The sequence below is a fragment of the Pipistrellus hanaki genome, assembly GCF_964339955.1.
Source record: "Pipistrellus hanaki genome assembly, chromosome: 9".
Classification (NCBI taxonomy): domain Eukaryota; kingdom Metazoa; phylum Chordata; class Mammalia; order Chiroptera; family Vespertilionidae; genus Pipistrellus; species Pipistrellus hanaki.
This window is the reverse complement of record NC_140511.1, coordinates 59,441,911-59,461,712: the sequence shown is the minus strand read 5'-3', so window position 1 is coordinate 59,461,712 and position 19,802 is coordinate 59,441,911. Positions and strand designations below refer to the sequence as shown.

Below are 19,802 nucleotides of genomic sequence, written 5' to 3'. Positions count from 1 at the left end.
TTCCCAGTTCAGCCCTACACTTCACAAATGTTTTCTGATAGCATGAATATCAAGCAAGTAGCTGCCTCAAAGTAAGTTCTGGAGGCTGTGCTACCAGTAAGGGTAGTAGTAATTTCTAAGGGTCCCAATGCCAAGGAATAATAATATTTTTCACTCGTACATCCTCAATCTCTAATACAACTTAATGTGTGAAATGCTGCCGGGCTTGCTTATAGAAATGCTAGCAGAAATTCAGTAATTGCTGGAAGGGAGATATTCTTGTACTACCCAGAAGCCATTTCAACTTTTTTAATGCTTAATTGGACTGGCTGGTGTATTTGACAAAGCGCCCACTGTGGACACTTTCTGGTTGACATTGTTTTATCCACCTCATGAAGCCTGTGTGCAAGGCATCCGTGCAGATGCAAAGCTGGGCAGTTGTATAGAATTTTACATTTCTCCAGCAAACTTTTATCCGAAGGCCTCAAAGGACATGGCCTCAAAGGTATTCACACACTCCTACAGAAAGAGAGAAGCAAGTCTGCAGTTGAAGAGAGTCCTGGAGCTCTGGGAAATTAAATGAAAAGTTTGGATCTACTCACAAATAGCCAACAGGGAAGCCATGATTAAACCGTTTCCCTGTTGGTCCTATGATCAGCTGTCCGGGGCCATAACAGAATACAGCTGCTTTGGGGCATTGGGTCCTCAATTCTTTTGGAACTAAAAATTATGCAGTATTTATTTATATTTTAACTACAATTTGTGGCCTTATAAATTTTATTCAGCAATCATACAGCTTCCATGCTCATTTCCTCAGGTAAAATAAACTCATTTCCGTAAGTTTCTTTACTTTTTAAAAAAAAAATATTTTTATTGATTGTGGAGAGGAAGAGAGAGGGAAAGAGAGAAAAAAATCAATGATGAGAGAGAGTCGTTGATCAGCTGCCTCCTGCACACCCCTGTTGGGGATTGATCTAGGAATGTGCCCTTACTAGGAATTGAACCTTGACCTCATGGCTCATAGGTTTATGCTCAACCACTGAGCCAAGCTGACTGGGCCTGATTGACTTTCTAATGAAGAAGGGTCCATCAGAATTGGTCAAGAGGTTAATTTTCTAAGTAAGGACTGCCAAATAACAATAAGGGTAAGAAAGAATTTTAGGATATATTCCCTCTTATTAAAATTTCCTGAGAAATAAGTGTGTGTGAGGCACTGAGCTAGTACTCTTTTCTATTGGGTTAAATTTTGCCATAAAATTCAGATAATTTTTCGAATAAAGAAAGTAATTTTTGCCACTTTTGGTGTGTGTGTGTGTGTGTGTGTGTGTGTGTGTGTGTGTGTAGGGGGTGAGCATCAAGGAAATGGGATGAGGCATCTGGCCCCACTCTATAAAAACTGTATTGCCCCAAACCAAAGGCTTAAATCCTCCTAAAAGAGTTATAATTTTACAGACTGTCCCGCAAGTAGATATATTTGATGACATTGACAATGGAAGTCTCTTTACCAACTCTCAATCTTTTCTGCCAGGAATGCTTTCATCATTAAGGCATTAGGTTGCCAAGCATTTCACATGGTTGTATTAAAAGTGTGTTGTCTGATACACTAACATAATAATAACAGGCATCTGAGAAAATACAGATGTGGATAATGACATGCACGTTTGTCCTCAAAACTGTTACCATTTTTGTCTTAGTAGTTGAACATAATTTTATAGTTATAAAATGTTCTAATAATTACTGCCTTCATCTGCTGCTTTGCAGTCCTTTAAAAACATCTAGGCATGCATTTATCCACTAAACATTTATTCTTTGCCCACTATATACCAAGGCTGCACAAAATGCTGGAATCTACTGTTTTTGTTCATCCAGTCAACCATTTAACAATTGAGATGACAGCCAAACACCATAAGTAGATATAGTACTTCTCACTTTAGACTTATGCAATTCAAATTTGCCTAAGATAACCCTATTTGAATGAAAAGTGCTAGGTTGGTTTTAGTTTGCAAGGGTGGCATACTAAAGTAAGAACACACTATTACTGGTTCTGGCATCTAAACAAGAGTGGAAACCAGTCTTCTTGAAAAATCTACATGAAAAACAAAGTTCACCTTTAACCTTATCCATTTTCCTTTCTCTATCCCTCTCCTAATTTTGGCAATGCCTCTTCATTATTTATTGTATTCATTTATTCATTACATACATTCACTCACCAATCAATTATTTTTCTTTTTAATTTCTTTATTGATTAAGGTATTACATATATGGCCGTATCTCTGCATTGCCCCCCTACATCTCCACTCATGCCCTCATCTCCCTGCTGTCTGTGTTCTTTCCAAACAATTGTTTTTCAAACAGAGTAAGATACTTTGCCAGTGGAAAAACAATGATATGAAAGAGAAGGGTCCTGATTAAGGCAGCTACTGATTCTTTTGTTAGGATAATCATGTCCAGGCATCAGCACAGTACAAAAATGAACATTATAAATGCCATTTAGTGTACATAATTGTGAGAGCTCAGAGGATGTAAAATATCCAAGTTATTTGCCAATTGAGACCCGCCTTCCCTTGAAGAGCCTCTTCCTTTCAACCATTGCTGCACATCAGAATCACCTACAGAGTTTTCAGAAGTCCTGATACTCGGGCCAAATCCAAGTCCTGTTTTAAAAAAAGTCTCTGGACTATAGTCTGTGTCAATGGGTTATGTATATATGCATATAAATGCATTTGTTAATCTTTTCCCATATCCTTCCCCCTTCCCTCTGGGGAAAATAGATAAACTTTTTAAAAAGTTTATAATGGAAACTAAGAAAAAAAAATACCCAGAAAATGGTGCAGCTTAGGTTGAGACCAATGTTCTAAATATTCCCTGTCCTTTTAAATCTCATGTTACCCAAACTTTAATATCACTTTCCCTCATTACCATGGAGAGGAGCAGGAAAGAAAAATAACTTTAAGGAAAATATTCACTGTTCTCATTTTCTTCACAACAATAATAAAATCCCACAAATAAGCAAACAAATACAAAGCAGAACCCAACAAAACTGTCCTCTTCTGTAAGTTCATAAGATAGGAAATGAAAAAAATTCCCCCATTCCCGCCAAGAAGAGATCTTGACAATTAGTGGTGGGAAAAGCAGTAAGGAGGCAAGAAGGGCATTTGTGGCCTGGGGTAAATGGTTTGAGAGATTCAGCAAAGAAATGTGATCATCTGAGGAAGGTGAGACTGAATAGGTTAAACCTATCTGATGAGATGCACAGGCCTCGGACAAAGGAAATGGAATAGTAGAAGGAGGTCTGATTTATTTTGACAACAAACCCTTAGTATTTATTCCCATAAGTTAAATAATATTAGATCAGTGGCCAAATTGTATTTTTACAATTTGTAATAATAAAACAACAAACAAAGTTACAACTCATAAATCAGGACTCAGAATCTGACCCTTACGTGATAGATGGGGGTGGGCATTAGGGAACTACAACAAAGAGCCCCCATTTGGCCACTATTATGAAATTGTGAAATGTGTTGGCATAGATCTGCTGACAGCAAATAAAAGCTAAGTGCAACAATGTAGGAAAGATTTATTTTGAAATGTTCTGTTTACCTCTGGTGCCTGAAAGCATCCTTTCTGTTTTTCCTTTATACTATTGATAGTGACATGGATTAAGAAGCCTGGGGATAGAAAAGACCGAGGTCCCAACCCTGGTTCCTTTTTAACCACATGTGGGAATGCGGGTATTCAGAATGCGGGAAAGGTGGGCTCCAGATTTCTTATCAGTGAAATGGGGGATCAAAACTGGTTCAGAGAGTTGTGAAAATTAATAAAGAACAAAAAATACAGTTGGGGCTCTTAGTCCTTTTTTTGTTTGCCTGTTGTAACTGCTGTGATCTCTAAGGCCATTCAAAGTCTTGTAGATGTAGGAAAGGTACGCATTTTATACGGCATTCATGGAGTGGGTCATCCAGTCTAAATATAGGATCTTCTGTAATGAATGAACTTGCTGAAATCATTGGGGGCAAGTGACTGAGCTTTTTCAATCCTCCTTTGAGGTCTTATTATACTATTAGTTTAGGGCTGGCAAACTCAAAGGCCAGCAGGGCCCTTGCAGGCCTGAGGCTGGGAAGGACTTTGGCAAACCAGAGAGAATGTGTTCTCTCAAGGGCAGCCTCCACTTAGGTCCACATTTGTTGGCATGAGGGAACTTAGGCTCAGCTGTTGCCAGATTTGATTTTTGAAGAAAAGTCAGATCCATATTTAATGTAAAATCTCCCACTTTTAAAGTACTGATGACTAATTTAATTTTATTTCAACATCATGTGGGCCAAACAAAACATCTGCGTACAGCCTGTGTGCCATCAGTTTTCAACCTTGGGATTTTGAAGGTCATTTTCACATCCAGTGTTCTCTATTCTATGAGCCCAAGAATAATGATCTAGATCTCATAGGAGAGGTTGGCCCTAAAAGTTGGAAATTAAGTCATGCCCCCACTTCTAGATAAGTGTTTCCTGTTGTTAGTGTTTCACCATCTATAATTAGTTTTACCTCCCAGGCATTTCTTATGCAGACAGGTTCTTGTTCCAAAGTTAAAATATGTTTCCTGTTATGTGCTGAGGTGCCTAGACTTAATTTTCTGCATGTTAATTTTATCCTTTTTGTTTTTTTTTAAAAACACATCTGTTGGCTGATTTCAATCCCCCAGGGCCCAATTTTATTTTATTATTATTAATTTTTTGGTTAATCCTTACCAGAGGATATTTTTCCCCCTCATTTATTTCCAGAGAGAGTGAAAGGGAGGGAGTGGAAGGGAGGGAGGGGAAGAGAGAGAAACATCGATGTGAGAGAGACACAAAGAGATAGGGTCTATAAGATTGCCTCCCACCCTAACTGGGGCCTGGATCAAACCTGCAACCCAGGTGTGTGCCCTTGACCAGGAATCAAACCCATGACCCCTCAGTGCACCAGCTGGTGCTTTAACCATTGAGCAATGTTGGCCAGGGCCCAATCTTATTTTTCACCAACTCTTGGGAGGTAGCACTTGAATGAACTTGAACATTTGTAATGCTTAGTGTTTTATAAAAAATCTTAAAGAAACACAATTGTGCCCCTAGAAAATTATAATGATGAAGCCTTAACTAACCCCCAATGTGACTAAGTTGGGAGATAGGGCCAATAACAGAGGATTAAGGCTAAGTCATAAGTGTGGGGCCTATGGAACTGGTAAGAAGAGAAGCAGATACTAGGACTGTGGGTACACAGAGGAGACAGTGAGGAAGTGGTCATCTGCAAGCCAGGAAGAGGGGGTCTACCCAGAAACCAGCCCTGCTGGCCCCCCGATCTTGAACTTCTGGCCTCCAAACTGTGAGGAAATAAATTTTTGCAGTCTAAGCCACCCAATCTATGGTATTCTCTTATGGCAGCGCTAGCAAACTAACGCACACCTATAACTAGCCTGATGCCTTTGTTATCTGATGTCTTTGGACTTTTAGACTTTTTTTTTTTAATGCTTTTATTCAAATGTGAATGATATTTTTTTTTAATATACTTTATTGATTTTTTATAGAGAGGAAGGGAGAGAGAGAGCTAGAAACGTCGATGAGAGAGAAACATCGACCAGCTGCCTCTTGCACACCCCCTACCGGGGATGTGCCCGCAACCAAGGTACATGCCCTTGACCGGAATCGAACCCAGGACCTTTCAGTCCACAGACCGATGCTCTACCACTGAGCCAAACCGGTTTTGGCTGGACTTTTAGACTTCTTAAAAATTCCAGTCATTCTCACAGCAACCTCATTTTTAGACTCATCTTCTCATCTGCTTTCCTGCTGAAGATATAGAAATTTCTGTGCCTCCAACCAAAAGATTATCCCTTCTGAGAAACATATTAAGCTTTATATATAATGGCAGAATATAATATTTTGATAACTCACCCATAAAATGTGAGGTAAAGGAAACCAATCCTTTTCCCAAGTTTGACAACTTCTCCTCGTTTGTCAGATGCTCCAGTGAGTCGCACTATGCCTACTTTCTTGAGGCTGGAGAGCCACTTGTACGCATGTTCATCATTTTTTAAAACATCTTGAAAATCCAGAGTAGGTAGCTGGAGTTCTGAGCCCCAGTACTGACATTCTGTGAATTAAGAAAATGAAGAAACCAGATGGGATTTCTTTGTTTTTATTTACAGTCATAACCTCAGGGAAGGGGCTAGTTCTTTGAAGCTGCCTTTTGATTCATCATTTATTTTCAGTCGTATTACAAATGCCTAAGTTACCAGATTTTCTTCCTTGGAGCCATTCTAGTCTACTTATATACCTCCCCTGCACCCCGCCCTGCTTTCTACTATGCCTGATCCATGACAGATATTCATTATACCATAGTTGTTGAGAGAATGTAGTTTTGCTTATGGATGACTCTTGATCTGTATATCCGTCTGGACACTGCTTAAAAATAACCTTGAACACTTTGTGTTTTAACAGCCAAGTCATATTACTCAACTCCAAATATTATAGTTGATAAAATTGGGATGGTGGCCTAGAACATCATATGCCTAATCTTGACAGTGTGGGGACTGTTTCTCGTGGTAGGTACAGTTCCTTCTTTCTTATTTTGTCTGATAAGATGATTTCTCTGGGGTTGCATTGTCTTTTGGAGTCAGCAAAAGCTGGCAGTGGGAAGAGAAGTTGGAAGGTGTGGTCCTGGGGTGCATAGACACCTTGGCGACAAAGCCACAGGAGATAGTCAAATGCACGCCTTAGCTCTTTGATTCTTTATCTTAAATTCTCATAAAATCTTTGCTTGAAAAAGACAAAGGAAAAAAAAAAACAACAACAGAAAGGAAAACAAGTATAAAAAACAATTCAATTGAGAACTAGGATCTCCCAAAAGAGGTGGAACACAGAGTAGATGGAATTTTGCCAGGGAAAATAACTCAGACAATACAACTGATTCAGGAGAGACTTAACTTGAGCCAATCCATTTGATTCCTTTATTTTTTTCAGGAATGAATTTACCTTAGGAAGTAAAACCTTCCTAACAATTGGCAGAATGAGAAATTATGATCTCAATATCTAAGCAATGCCTCACTTTTCTGTAACACCACTTTACAGAAAACAACCTTAACACTCTCCTCCCATTTAAGAATGAGAAATGGGTCAATGTTGCCTGGTAGTAGCTGTAGAGTGGAAATCATTCCTTCAATGTCAACATGGCTTTCTTAGGCGTCAGATAGTGAAAAGATGCAGGCAAGTAAGTGCAAGGAGCCACTTCCTGCTCTTCTACCAGCTAGTGGCAGAAGGACATTCACAGAGGTGAGTAGGTGTGTGCCTGTGGGAAGACCCAGTCAGACCATGCATGCATATATTGCCAAAGTTTCTGGGTTATTATGCATAATATCTTGCATAATGAGGCAGAACTTCTGGGGCCTAAATTAAAACCTATAAATTAGTTCCTCCAGGTTGCTGAATTAATACTTTTGGGTGTTAATATTGTTTAGTATTTCATACATTCCACAAGCCAAAGTAACTTATTGTATCTTCTCCAGAAGTCGAGTTTATATCCAGCCATTGGTTCTTAACTTCTCCTTTTATAATTTCTCCTTTTAACTCTTCTCTCTCTTTGGGACTAATAGAACTGAAAAGACAATAGCCTTACCTGCTCCTTTTAAAAAAATTTTTTTAAAGCATTGTTTATCAAGTGCTTCTTACACTTGAGACAACCTTAACTGTAATTCTAACCTAATCACTTTAGCAAAGAGAAGCAGCTTTGGGTCATATTGTATTATGCCAAAGCAAGTTGGCTAAAGTAATAACAAACAACAACATGTGAAGGTTTGGAAGTAATGATCATACTTTTTTTTTGGTGGGGGGAGGGAGGTAGGTTGACTTAACATACAAGTTCTTGGTATTCCTTGATTATATTAGTGACTCAACAATTACTTGTTGATTTATCTTTTCAATAAGCCTAATATTTTACCACGTCAAGGCACTGTGATAGGTGGTAGGTTTTAAGGAGCACATAGTCTATGGGAGAAGTAGACCTGGGAACTGACAATATGATAGAGGTTATAGTTTAGGGATGGGGAATGTTTTTTATCTGCCAAGAGCCATCGAATATTTATAACATCATTCACAGGCCATACAAAATTATCCACTTAAAAATTAGCCTGCTATATCTGGTCAAACATTTAATAAACTCCCCTCATGCCTTGGCAGGGCCAGACCAAATGATTTTTCAGGCCTTATACAGCCCATGGGCGGGACGTTCCCTACCCCTTTTATAATTAAAATATGTTCAAGATACCACGAAGGTATCAGAGAGGCACTCTACTTGACTTTGTTGTGAATGTTCAATTATGTGGTTGTTTGCTTCGCTTGCTCTTTTTGTTTAAAGTCTCCAGATTGTAATATCTGATACCAATCAAGGAAGTCTACAGAAAGAAGGTGATACATGTCATAAATAATGCTTATTGGCTGCCTCACTAGGAAAGTCATTTGGCTTCCAGTTAGGAGAAACATTTCCTGGGCAAATCGTCAGTGTCAGGGACATAAATAACAAATCACCATCTCTTCTTTCCAAAGCTTGCCCTAAGTAAACCATATCTAGAAACTTGAAAAATATTTCAAACTGCTTTAAGGCCCCAAATGAAAAGCACAGGCCCATAGAGTCTTAGAGGTAGGTGTGATGTTAGGGACTCAGCTGGCATCTTCCCATGGCTTTGGGATTTCCCGTCATCATTAGTTCTCATTATTGACCAACAAGATGGTTTAAACCACAACCGAGGATCTCTTAGTTCTTGGACACTGTGATGATTTAACTGAGGACAGGTTGTTGTTCATTGATGGGCAGATTGTTAGATTAGTTTTCTACTTGGCCATATAGCAAATGTGTTACCTTTATGACAAACTGTTAACTAATTTACTGATGAACCTTCATTATAATGTTTAGAGAAAAATCTTATCTCCTGGTGACAACAGAGCAGCATGGAAAGTTGGTATGCTCCAGATGCAGTATTGCCAAGCAGAAATTCTGAGAAAACTCAGAAATATTCTGCTGTACTGCCCAGTACTATAGCTACTAGCAACAACCTATGGCTATGGAGACTTGACATATGGCAAGTGGAACTAAAGAACTAAGTTTTAAAATTTAATATTAACTAATTTAAACTTAAACTTAAGTAGTTATATGTGACTGCTAGTAGATGAGACAGGACATGAATAAAGTAAAGTGCATGAAGGCAAAGAGACCTGGTTCTAGGTATTAATTTTTACCTCTTAGCAGCTAGTTTCTTGGTCTCTCTCTGAACCTCTGTCTCATAATTTGTAAAATAGCCATCATTATATTTACCTTGCAGGCCTTTTATTAATAATGCAGTGAGATTGTACAAGAAGCCTAGAACAGTGCTTGACACATAGTAGACTAACAATAGTAATAATAATAATAATAATAATAATAATAATATAATAAGTATAGCTAATGATTTCTGAGTACTTTCTTGGTATAAGGAGTAGTGCAAGGTGCTCTCTATATATTACTTCCTTTAATGTCCATGATAAATATATGTGAGAAATGCTTTCAGTATTTTCATGTTACAGAGAAGGCAACAGAGATCCAAGTCCTGTAGCTAATGATTTGCAGAATTAGTCAGTCAAATCTAGGTGACTGATTCCAAAGTCTGTAATTTTAACAACTACACATAAAATAAACATTGGATGCCCTGAAATACTGTCATCCCATGTATTTTTATGTTCCATGCCTGAATGTCCATAGCTTTTACTGTCCCTTATTGAAGGATTCTACTAGATAAATAGGAAAGCAGAGCAGTTTGCAATAAGGAACACTGTCTGAACTTGTTCTAGCATGGGTGTTTAAAGATAAACCTTGGCTCCTCATCAGGATTTTACATGCAGAAGAAAACATGAGTAGGCTCCATTGCACAACTCTACAACAGCATTGCTTTTCACCTGTTGTGAAATGAGCCACGGCCTCAAAATCAGCTCCTCTACCTTATGCCATTGTAATTCTGGGATCCATGTCAGTTTGGTTTTACTTGAGGCCAGTATCACTTTCCAGAGAGCTTTGGTGACCATGGCCAGGAAATAGAATAAAGAGAGATTGGAAAAACAATTTCACTAGATGTAAATGTTTTTTAAAACTTTGAGTTTATATTTTGATCCTTTGGGGGATTCCAGAAGCATCTGCTTTGGGCACACACCAAATACATCTGCATACATTTATAGCATGTTTCAGTGAATTTGTTTCTACGTGAGTCACTTTCTCATGATAGAATAACATGCATACACAGCATGCTTGCCAACACACAAGTGCACACACACACAATACCCTTTGTTTGAATACTGCAGAAGGAGTTAGAGTCTTTCAATCAAGATTGTACTCTGCATATGTAAAGTTAACCAATTTCACACAAAGATACTGGGTATTAAGCAAGGTTATCATCAGTCCCATAGAAGTGCAGTGTGAACTATAAATAATCCAGGCCGCAGGACTTCACTTTCAAGAGTGTGGTTACAAAGACTTTTAAGTTCCACAAAGTTTGCAGTGTTCCAGCTATAGCTCTCATTGTGGTGTGCCCTGGTCGTAGAAATCAGCGACCGAGGGCCACAGCCCCGTGTGCAACCTGTGTCCTAGCATGAGCCACTCATCCACTTTGTAACGCTAAGGGTGACTTTCATAAACAGCACTGTGACTCACCAGTTTCCAAATCTATCATTATAGTTCGAACGTAAACCACTCACATTTCCATGAGAGATAAACTGTATTTTTATGAAACCCATGAAAGATAAACTACATTTTCTGAAATCCACAGAAACCTTAATATTGAAGATGTAATTTAGAAGCATCTTTTTCAGTCTCCCCCAACTGTAAACCATGATTCCTGGGAGCCCAAAAGAAAACCCGTTTGACTAGAGTAAATCATTTATCAGGCAGATACCCTGAAAGCTAATTGAAATGTCCCACCTGGGTCTGGATACATAAACAGGGTGGAAAATGACGGAGTATTTAAGGCATGAACCACCCCATCTAATTTAACTTATGGGCCCACTAATAAAGACTTCCTTGAACATGTGCTTCACACATCATAAAGTTTACGAACAGGCTACAGGCTGGCTTTCAAGAAACCATTTGTACAAGGTTTCCTTTTTGGGGTTATGAATCACATTCCCGGATCCCAAGTTCTATTTCAGAAGAGGAAAAGGCACAAAGAAGTGCTTCAGCGACGGACTCTTGAGCGCGACGGCATGCCGAGTTGCAACGTGTTATTTCAGGAGGTTAGGGCCTTCCCGTCACCTGCGCCTAACTGTGCTGTTGGCTCTGAAACAGCCAATCACTTACCGTGTTTTCCTACAAATGTTTCGTAGGGGTCCAGTTAACACAAAAATCTGACCCCTAAGACACCCGAGTGGAAATGGGGCTTTGATTCTTCTCTCTGCGCTAAGGGGATCCATCGCCTGTGGATGGGCTTTTACTTCTTGTCTAGTGAACTCAACGCGTCTTTCAAGATTCTGGTCACGTGTCCTCACTTCATTAAAATCTTCTGACTCTGAGATGAGGATGTGAATGCGAGCAATTGATTAAAGCTCTCTCCTGGGGGCGCTGTTAGGAGGAGGAAGTTGTATTACTGATCAGGTTACTGCTTTTGGCCACAGCACTTGGCACTGCTAGACTTCATGGAAACACTGTAGAACACACTTCAGAGTTATCCCACCCTGGGGCAGGGAATCCCCTCAGTCCTGGTCTTTCTGGCCTTTCGTGTGTCCTGGCTAATTGTACTCGCAGGCAGAGAAACCTTCCAGCAGAGAGGCAACCAAGCAGCACGAAGCTGCTGGCAAGTGTAGGAAGAGTGTTGGAGGCTATGGGCGGGCACTGGCAGCCTCTACTGTGCCTCCTTCAGGATCTGCAAGAGAGGTTGAGCTGGCTGTCTTCTCTGGTCCCCGATACACACCACAGTTACAGTGCTTGTCACATTACGCAGAAGTGACCTTTCACTTATTCAGCACATGTTTATTGAAAGCCTTCTGAGGCAAAAGAGATCTCATGGGTGAATAGAAATAGATGTGATTGCTTCCCCTGTGAGGAAAACAGTGAATAAACAGGGAAACAAACATATAAGAACATACAAGTGCACATTGCAGCAAGTGCTGGTGGGTTAACAGCGCATATTGATACTCATTGGGAGATAGATGGGGTTGGTGAATTTATACATGGCAGTTATAAAAGGACTATTTATACATGGCAGTTATGAAAGGACTAGCCGAAGGGATGCTATTTAAGTCATATCCTGAGTGGTGAGAGAAGCCAGTCATGCCTAGGTCAAGGGGGCAAGGAGATGAGTGTCCTGGTGGGAGGGGCAAAAGGAAGATGGGGAATCTCTTAGCTTGTTGGAGGAACTCAAAGTCATTGAGGGAAGAACACACGAGGCAACAAGGGCATTTAGCAGATGACGTGGAAGTTATTCCCAAAGCTAGTTCATTGAGGATGTACGAGGCACACCCAGAGATGAAGATATTGGTCCAATTTGATAGGGATATTGTGTCAAAGTTATTAAGTCAAGGTTCAAAAGTAACAGATCTGTATTCAAATATGAATTCTAATACTTCCCATCTAATGACCCTCAAAAATTGATTTATTCTCTCAGTTCAATTTCTTCATCTGGAAGTTACAAGATGAAAACAATTTGCAGTGTTGCTGTTAAAGTTAAATGAGATGATGTCTATGAAAAGCTCACCATTGTATACTTGATTAAATATGCACTTGAACCAGGCCATCTGGAAGAAAACACATTATGATGTCTGATCTTGTTGCAAGCTCACTAATCTCTAGTGAAGTCTTATGCTCTTCTTGCTGACAGTTTCTCATGTTCTCTTGTCATCAAATCTCCCACACTTCCTTCTCCTACTCATGCTCAGCTGACAACTTTGCTTCATATTTCAGTAAAAACACAGAAGGACTCAGAAGAGACCTTCCATGTACTCCCACCATCACATTCACCAACCTGCCTGCATCCCATGTCTTTATTGCCACTTGATGTAGTATAAGATATATTTATAAATGTGTTTATTGCTTTCTCTACCAAGATGTAAACTATTTAGTGTCAAGGCCTTCCTCTGTTTTGTTCACCACTGCAACCCCAGCACCTAAGACAGTGCCTGGTACATAGTAAACATTCATAAATATTTGCTGAATAAATTCATAATAAATTCTACAAGCTCAATAAATGGTCATTAATCTTAAATATTTTCCTAGATTCCAACTGTCTAGTGGGGGAGACGGTCAATGCTTAGACATTGACCATTCATTGCAATAACTGCAGTGACACTGAGAGAGGAGCCCACACAAACTGCTGTGACCACACAGAAGAGAGGGGGGGGGCATGAATGGTATTTAATAGAACAGATGATCTTTATTTAAATCTTGGCTCTGATAGTGCTTGTCTCTTTGATTTTGGATTAATTACTTCATTTCTATCAGCCTCATTTTCCTCATGTGTAAAATAATTATAATAATAATGCAGCCTTTGTGAAGATATTGCTAGGGCTAAATTGAGAAATAAATATAAAGTACTGAGCTTAGTGCCTTACATAGAGTAATGCTTTTTTTTTTTTTAAATCTGAATATATTAAATATTGATAAAATGACACATTAATTCTAGGATACAAACAGATTGATGACACTGATGGTAATTAGAACTAGAAAGTTGTCTTTGTACTTAATTCTTGCCTTGCAGATGAAAAAGAGGGTTTCTTTAAGGCATATGAGTTGATAATATTCTATTCATATATAAATTCTTTAAAATTGTGAGGAGGAAGATTGGTGATAGAATAGGAAAAGTGATTAAGGAAAAAAAAGGCAAATGATGGTGGTAGTTCAGAGAGTTGTAGTGAAGGCAGTAAGATTCGATTGGATTCTGAATTATTTTGATGATGGAGCTAACAGATTTTCTTGAGATACTGGATGTACAGTATAAGAGATAAAAGGGAATCAAGGGTGATTCTGCTACCAGAGAGATGGAGTTGCCCTCAACTGAGATGGAAAAGACTGTGTGAGGAGCAGGATTATCTAAAACCATTGAGTTTCATTGGAGGATTATCTTTTCTCTCTCTTTTTTTTCTTATTGCTCCAAGTATATTATTTTATAAATCCCCTTTTTGGCTGTCCATCATATATTTTTGCTTGATCACATTATTCTGAGGTAGAAACTCCCATTATGCCCTATTAAAGTTAGAGTTTGGAGATTCCTGTATGAGCATATTGTTTTTCTTTAGTTATCTTTCCTTTATCTTCCTTACTGATATTATCTACTTGTGTACAGTCATGGGATTGTGCCTAATTTGGGCCTGAAATTTATTTCATCCAAGTATTTAGCTTATGAACTATATCTACTGGTATTTTAATCTATAGAAATCCTTTAACTATTACTAAATAACACAGCCACTTTCTCTCAAGTTTGCTGGCCATCCCAGCTTCAGCAAACATTTCTAACTCACAGATTGAAAGTAAGTTTATAGTTGATCAGACTTTTCACTGCCATCCTTAACTTTATTTCAAACTATCTGCCAGTAAGGTAAAATTTTGGCCCAGACTTTGAACCAATGTCTGAATGACCAAAATCCTTTCCAGGCCAAAAGTTCACTCCTGAGCCACTCTCATGTTTTAAAATCAGAAATATAACATGATTATTTTCATGTAAGGGAAAATCTAACATAAGATCTTACCATGATACTGTTGTTTCTCTTTCATCCTGTTCACCCAAATGCTCTTCACTATGCCTCTGCTCCAAGTTCATGGTTCTCTGAATTGGAGGAAAAAGGGAGGGGGGAAAGGACCTAACCGGCTTTGAGATCTGTGTCCAGGCACTGTGTGAAGCCCAGCACTTGCATTTTATCATTTATTCTTCATATCTCCAAACTGAGAGGACTGCCTTTTTTACACAGAAAAAAAGTGATGTTCAGATCATTTATGAAACTAAGTCAAGTTCACAGAGCAGAGAGTCAAAGACAGCTCCGCTGACTCCAAAGCCTTATCTTCACCTGTATTATTACACAGGTGAAGAGCATTCTTGACATATAGCACCCTTTCACTTTCTCTCTAGACACCTTTGAAAAAATGTATATGCTTCCATTGTTATAGTGCAGCCTTGCATTTTAGTGTGAAATTATGTCTATTTCCTGGGCTTGCTTACCTTCTAATTTGTAATTTATGGTTTGGCTCAGGGATGCATATAAATAACAGATCGAATCATTGCTAAAGGGCTTCATTGGGACGTGAGTTGGACCCTGCAGATGAAATTTGGTCAGACAGGAAGAATGGAATAGGCGATCTGCGAATCAAGGAGAACTTGGATAAGAGTAAGAATTCATATGCTTGTGAGTGTGGCACCAGGTTGTGGGATAATGGGAAAACATTGTGCCACAGTGAGACACTGAGTAAGAGGGAGCAGAGAAGATGGTGGGCAACAGGAAAATTACTCTATAGAATTGTGCAAACCAGGTGTGAACACAGAGGTGTACTATTTTAGAATTATTTCAGTCATGAGATGATGAAAAGCTCCAACCAGACATGAGATGATAAAAGTCAACTAAATTGTTGGCAAAAGAGACAACCAAAGCAATATTTCTCCCCTATAACTTATGAGAATCAGTCTTTTCTGGGAAAATATACAATATGCATGGAATTTTAACAGCCAATGGAAAAAAGGAGAAATGAATTTCACTAATAGAATTCATCATCTTTTCTTTGTGAACAAATACACTGCTCAAGAGGTTTAAGCAATCTTTTAGGACTATCTGGTCTCTATGGTTACTTACATCCACCTTCTAGGGAAACTTGTGAAGACTGAGTTAATCCGTAAAGTGTGACATTGCCCTTTATTTAGCATTGCACTACTCTAGAGGATAACTAGACACTATTTCAACCATGAAGATAAAGATTTGGAGGCATAAAAAGTTTAAGTAGCTCACTCAGGATAATAGACCTAGCAACACCTAAGATCAAGAGCACTCTTCACTTCGATGCTACACTGTTTCCTTGATTAACAGCGAAGTTATAGATTGAGAAAAATGCAGAATTTTGAGGAAAAAAATAATGTTAGAGCATTCATTGAATAGAACAGAGGCTAAAAGTCAGCTAATTTGTTTGATTATTTTTATTTGTTTCTTGCCATGGGCACATTTAAAAGTTTGGGACTGAAACTTAAAAAAGAAGAAATGTAAGTATGATGAAACGTTTATTACCCCCAAACTAAAGTTGTGTAGGTCCGTGATCTGCCACTTTGGAAAAGCAAAGTAGAATCAGAAGTGAGAGGTAACAATTTTTAACCAGTTGTGTCGTGTGTGTGTATGTGTGTGTGTGTGTCTGATGACTCTCCTGATGTATACGCACTAGCAAAAATGGCAGGCTAAATATATAACATATGTGCAGGTTTGGTAAAAATGAATATAAAGTGGTCCAACTTTACTTGAAATTGCCACACTTTTACATTTTCTAAATTTATAAATGCTAAAATTAGAGTCCAACTGCCAATGTTTTAAAACCCACTTCTAGTCTGCAAGAAAAAGTAAGCCTAGTTTCTGAGAAATGAAAGTTTTTCATTCATTGAAGAAAGCTCATTCTACTTTTACTCTGAAAAAAAAAAAACATAAAGAAGAAATTTACTTTAATGTAACTGCAGAACATTGCTTTTCCAATAGCAAAAAAGGTATGTTTTCCTTAATTTTTGATGTGGCAAGTATACTGAAAAAAAAAAAAAAAACATGAAAAGGAAGGAGACTGTAATAATTCTTCCTTGAATTAGACTTGCTTTAGGATTTCAAAAATATCCTCAAACGTTTTAAAGGTTTTTAAACACATCAGCTTTTTAAAAATGTAATTAAAAACACATGGCCAGGATATTATTTATTTAAACATTTTTCTATTTATTATTTTTTAATCCAGGTAAAATTGGTACATAACATATTAGTTTTAGGTATATGGCATAATAATTTGATCTTTGTATATACTACAAAGTGACCCCAACAATAAATCTAGTTACTATCATCAGCATATTGACCCCCTTCATTCATTGTACCCATTCCCTAACTACCTTCCTCTCTGATAACCACCAATCTATTCTTTGTATCTATGAATTTTATTTTGTTTTGTTTGTTGATTTGTTATTTAAGCTTCTACATATAAGTGATATAAGTGAAATTATGCAGTACTTGTCTTTCTCTGTCTGACTTATTTCATTTAGCACAATACTCTTTAGGTCTATTCATATTGTCAAAATGGTAAGATTTCCTTTTTTATGCCTGCCTCGTATTGTGTGTGTGTGTGTGTGACATTTATATATAAATGGACACATAGACTGTTTCCATATGTTGATTATTATGAATAATATTGCATTGAATACAGGGTACTTATATTTGTTGTAATTATTGTTTTGGTAGAGATTAAAGAACAGGACCACTGACCTCCTGTCCTACAGGTCGGTATATGTTTCTCTTGAATACAGATTCTATCCCCATCCTTTCTGCTACTACCCTGGTTTAGGCTCTCAAAGTCTTTTGCAGGATCATTTCTAGGCTGTGCTATGGTCACCCTGCTCCCAGTCACTCCCCAGACCAGTCCATTCAATACAGATGACCAGATCAGGACATTTCTACAATACAGATCCAATCACTTAACTGTCTCTTTAAAAATGAATACAAACCAAGAACCAAAGAGGTACCATGGAGAAGGGGGAATGCAACAAAGCTAAGGAGACATTCACAAACATGTAAGTGTTTAAGAAATTATATGCCTTTGGTCAAAATCAGAAAGATTCAACTCTGAAATTGTAAAATGAATTCTAAAGAAAAGAAAAGCAATACTATTATTAAATTTATCAAGATCTTAAATTCATTTATAACATAAGCTTGAGAACTAATGGAGGGAATAAGCCTGAGCTCTATGTTGAGAAACTCCCTTGCCAAAGGGTTTAGGACTGAGACTGTTCATAGGGCACTTAAGCCTCTTCATGGTTTGGCCTCTTCCTTTGGTCTTGTGGACTAATAATTTTAACTTTACCAGCATTAAACTAATTGCAGATTCCTAAACCTACCCTGCTATTTTATACTTCTGTGATTTTCCACAGGCTTTTTTCTCTGTTGAGAATTTCCTCACCTTCTATCTTTGCCTGACAAACTGATTCTTCAAAACCCAGCTAAAGCATGACTTCCCTTTGGGGACTCTTTCCTCATCTCTTCAGATTCCTTCCTCTGTGTTGTACTTATCCTTTCATGTGTGCCGTCAAGGACTTAAATTAATGTACTTTACTTATTTTTTTCCATGGCTCATGCACCCTCCTAGACTTGGTACATCCTGGAGGACAGAATCCACACTTTTTTTTTTAAACTTGGTATTTCCTTAAAGAGCTTCTAGCACAAAATGGGTACCCAATCTATGTGCCACTAGAGAGGAGATTGTGAGGGATGATTATTAGCCACGTCTTCCTCCCAGCTGTGCCTGTCCCATGACAAAAGCCTTTTCTGGCTGATTATCATCTGTCTCTTCAGTTTTGAGTTCCACATCCAGTGCCAAGGGAAGATCAAGGGAAAGTGGTCTGCATCTTGACGCCAGATTTTAAAAGGCTCTCCTCACTCTAAGGAGAGTGCAGAAGAGGAGGGATTGCCACTGAGGATTGAAAACCCAACAAAGGCCTTTCACAAATGTCACTGAGTCTGTTTACATGTTCTGGAGTACAAATGTTTGAAAATATGCAATGGCAGTAAAATAACGTGTCAAGTTTTACGGGCAAAAAGCCATAAAAGCAATACTCTCTAAAATGGCCCATTAATTTATTCTTTAACCCACCGATTGCACAGCTTGAGAATATATTTCAAAAACCTGATCTTGTTCTAAACCATTAAAATATTTTCCAGTGTCTAAATAGCAGCCAGTTCTCCTTATATTATTCATGATTGCTGTGTGACCAGCTTTTTCCACTACTTAACGGAGTGTAGTATCATTTCCATTTTGCTACTGCCTGATAGCATTGAGAAATGTAAGCTATAAACTGTGCTTGTCAAGCAATATTAATGGGAGGGGGTGGCCGTATCCTTTTACAATGCTTAAAAGCTTAAGCTGTAATAATAAGTTGGCTTTTATTCCCTGAAATAATTAAAAGATGAGCCTGAAGGAAATGAAAGTAAAATCCAATAGGATTACAAAATCAGGACATAGTTAAAGAAAAAAAAAATATTTTGAGTGCCAGAAGAAATTTAAAATAAATAAAAAAATAATAATACATTTCTGATTCTGCTATTTGACCCAATTGCTACTTGGTTATGTAACTGGAGAGTCCGTGAAGTAACTAGCAATGCACTTACTGGGGAAGGCAGGGAAAACATATTTCCCAGGGGTAACCATATAGATTCTGCCAGCTGGCTGGGCTTGAGAAAGAGGAAAATGCTTCCTGGTGGTTTAGACAGAAAGCACTGGAACAAAATCATGTCAGTTGTCTGAATGGTGAGGCTAAGGCAACTAGAGGGGCCTAGTTCTTTTCTTTTCTTTTCTTTTTAAAAATTTTTATTGATTTCAGAGGGGAAGGGCGAGGGAGAGAGAGAGATAGAAACATCAGTGATGAGAGAGAATCATTGATCGGCTGCCTCCTGCACCCTCCCCCTTACTGGGGATCGAGCCCACAACAGAGGTATGTGCCCAGGACTGGAATCAAACCCAGGACCCTTCAGTCTGCAGACAGACACTATATCTACCAAGAAAAGCTTGCTGGGGAACTAGTTCTCAACAAGACTGGCCTGTACTTGAATTGAAAGGAACAGTCATACCTTGTTGAT

At 38.3% G+C, this 19,802-nt stretch overlaps 1 protein-coding gene across 7 annotated transcripts in view; it reads right to left on the bottom strand.

The window, feature by feature from the left end:
- The window catches only part of BBOX1 (gamma-butyrobetaine hydroxylase 1), a 63,630-nt gene that overhangs the window by 24,759 nt on the left and 19,069 nt on the right, over nt 1-19,802 (bottom strand). For all 7 annotated transcript variants that reach the window (XM_084893610.1, XM_084893606.1, XM_084893607.1 and 4 more), the window contains one exon: nt 5,904-6,102. In XM_084893610.1, coding sequence (XP_084749736.1) covers nt 5,904-6,102 — 199 coding nt within the window. The remainder of the gene's footprint in view (nt 1-5,903; nt 6,103-19,802) is intronic.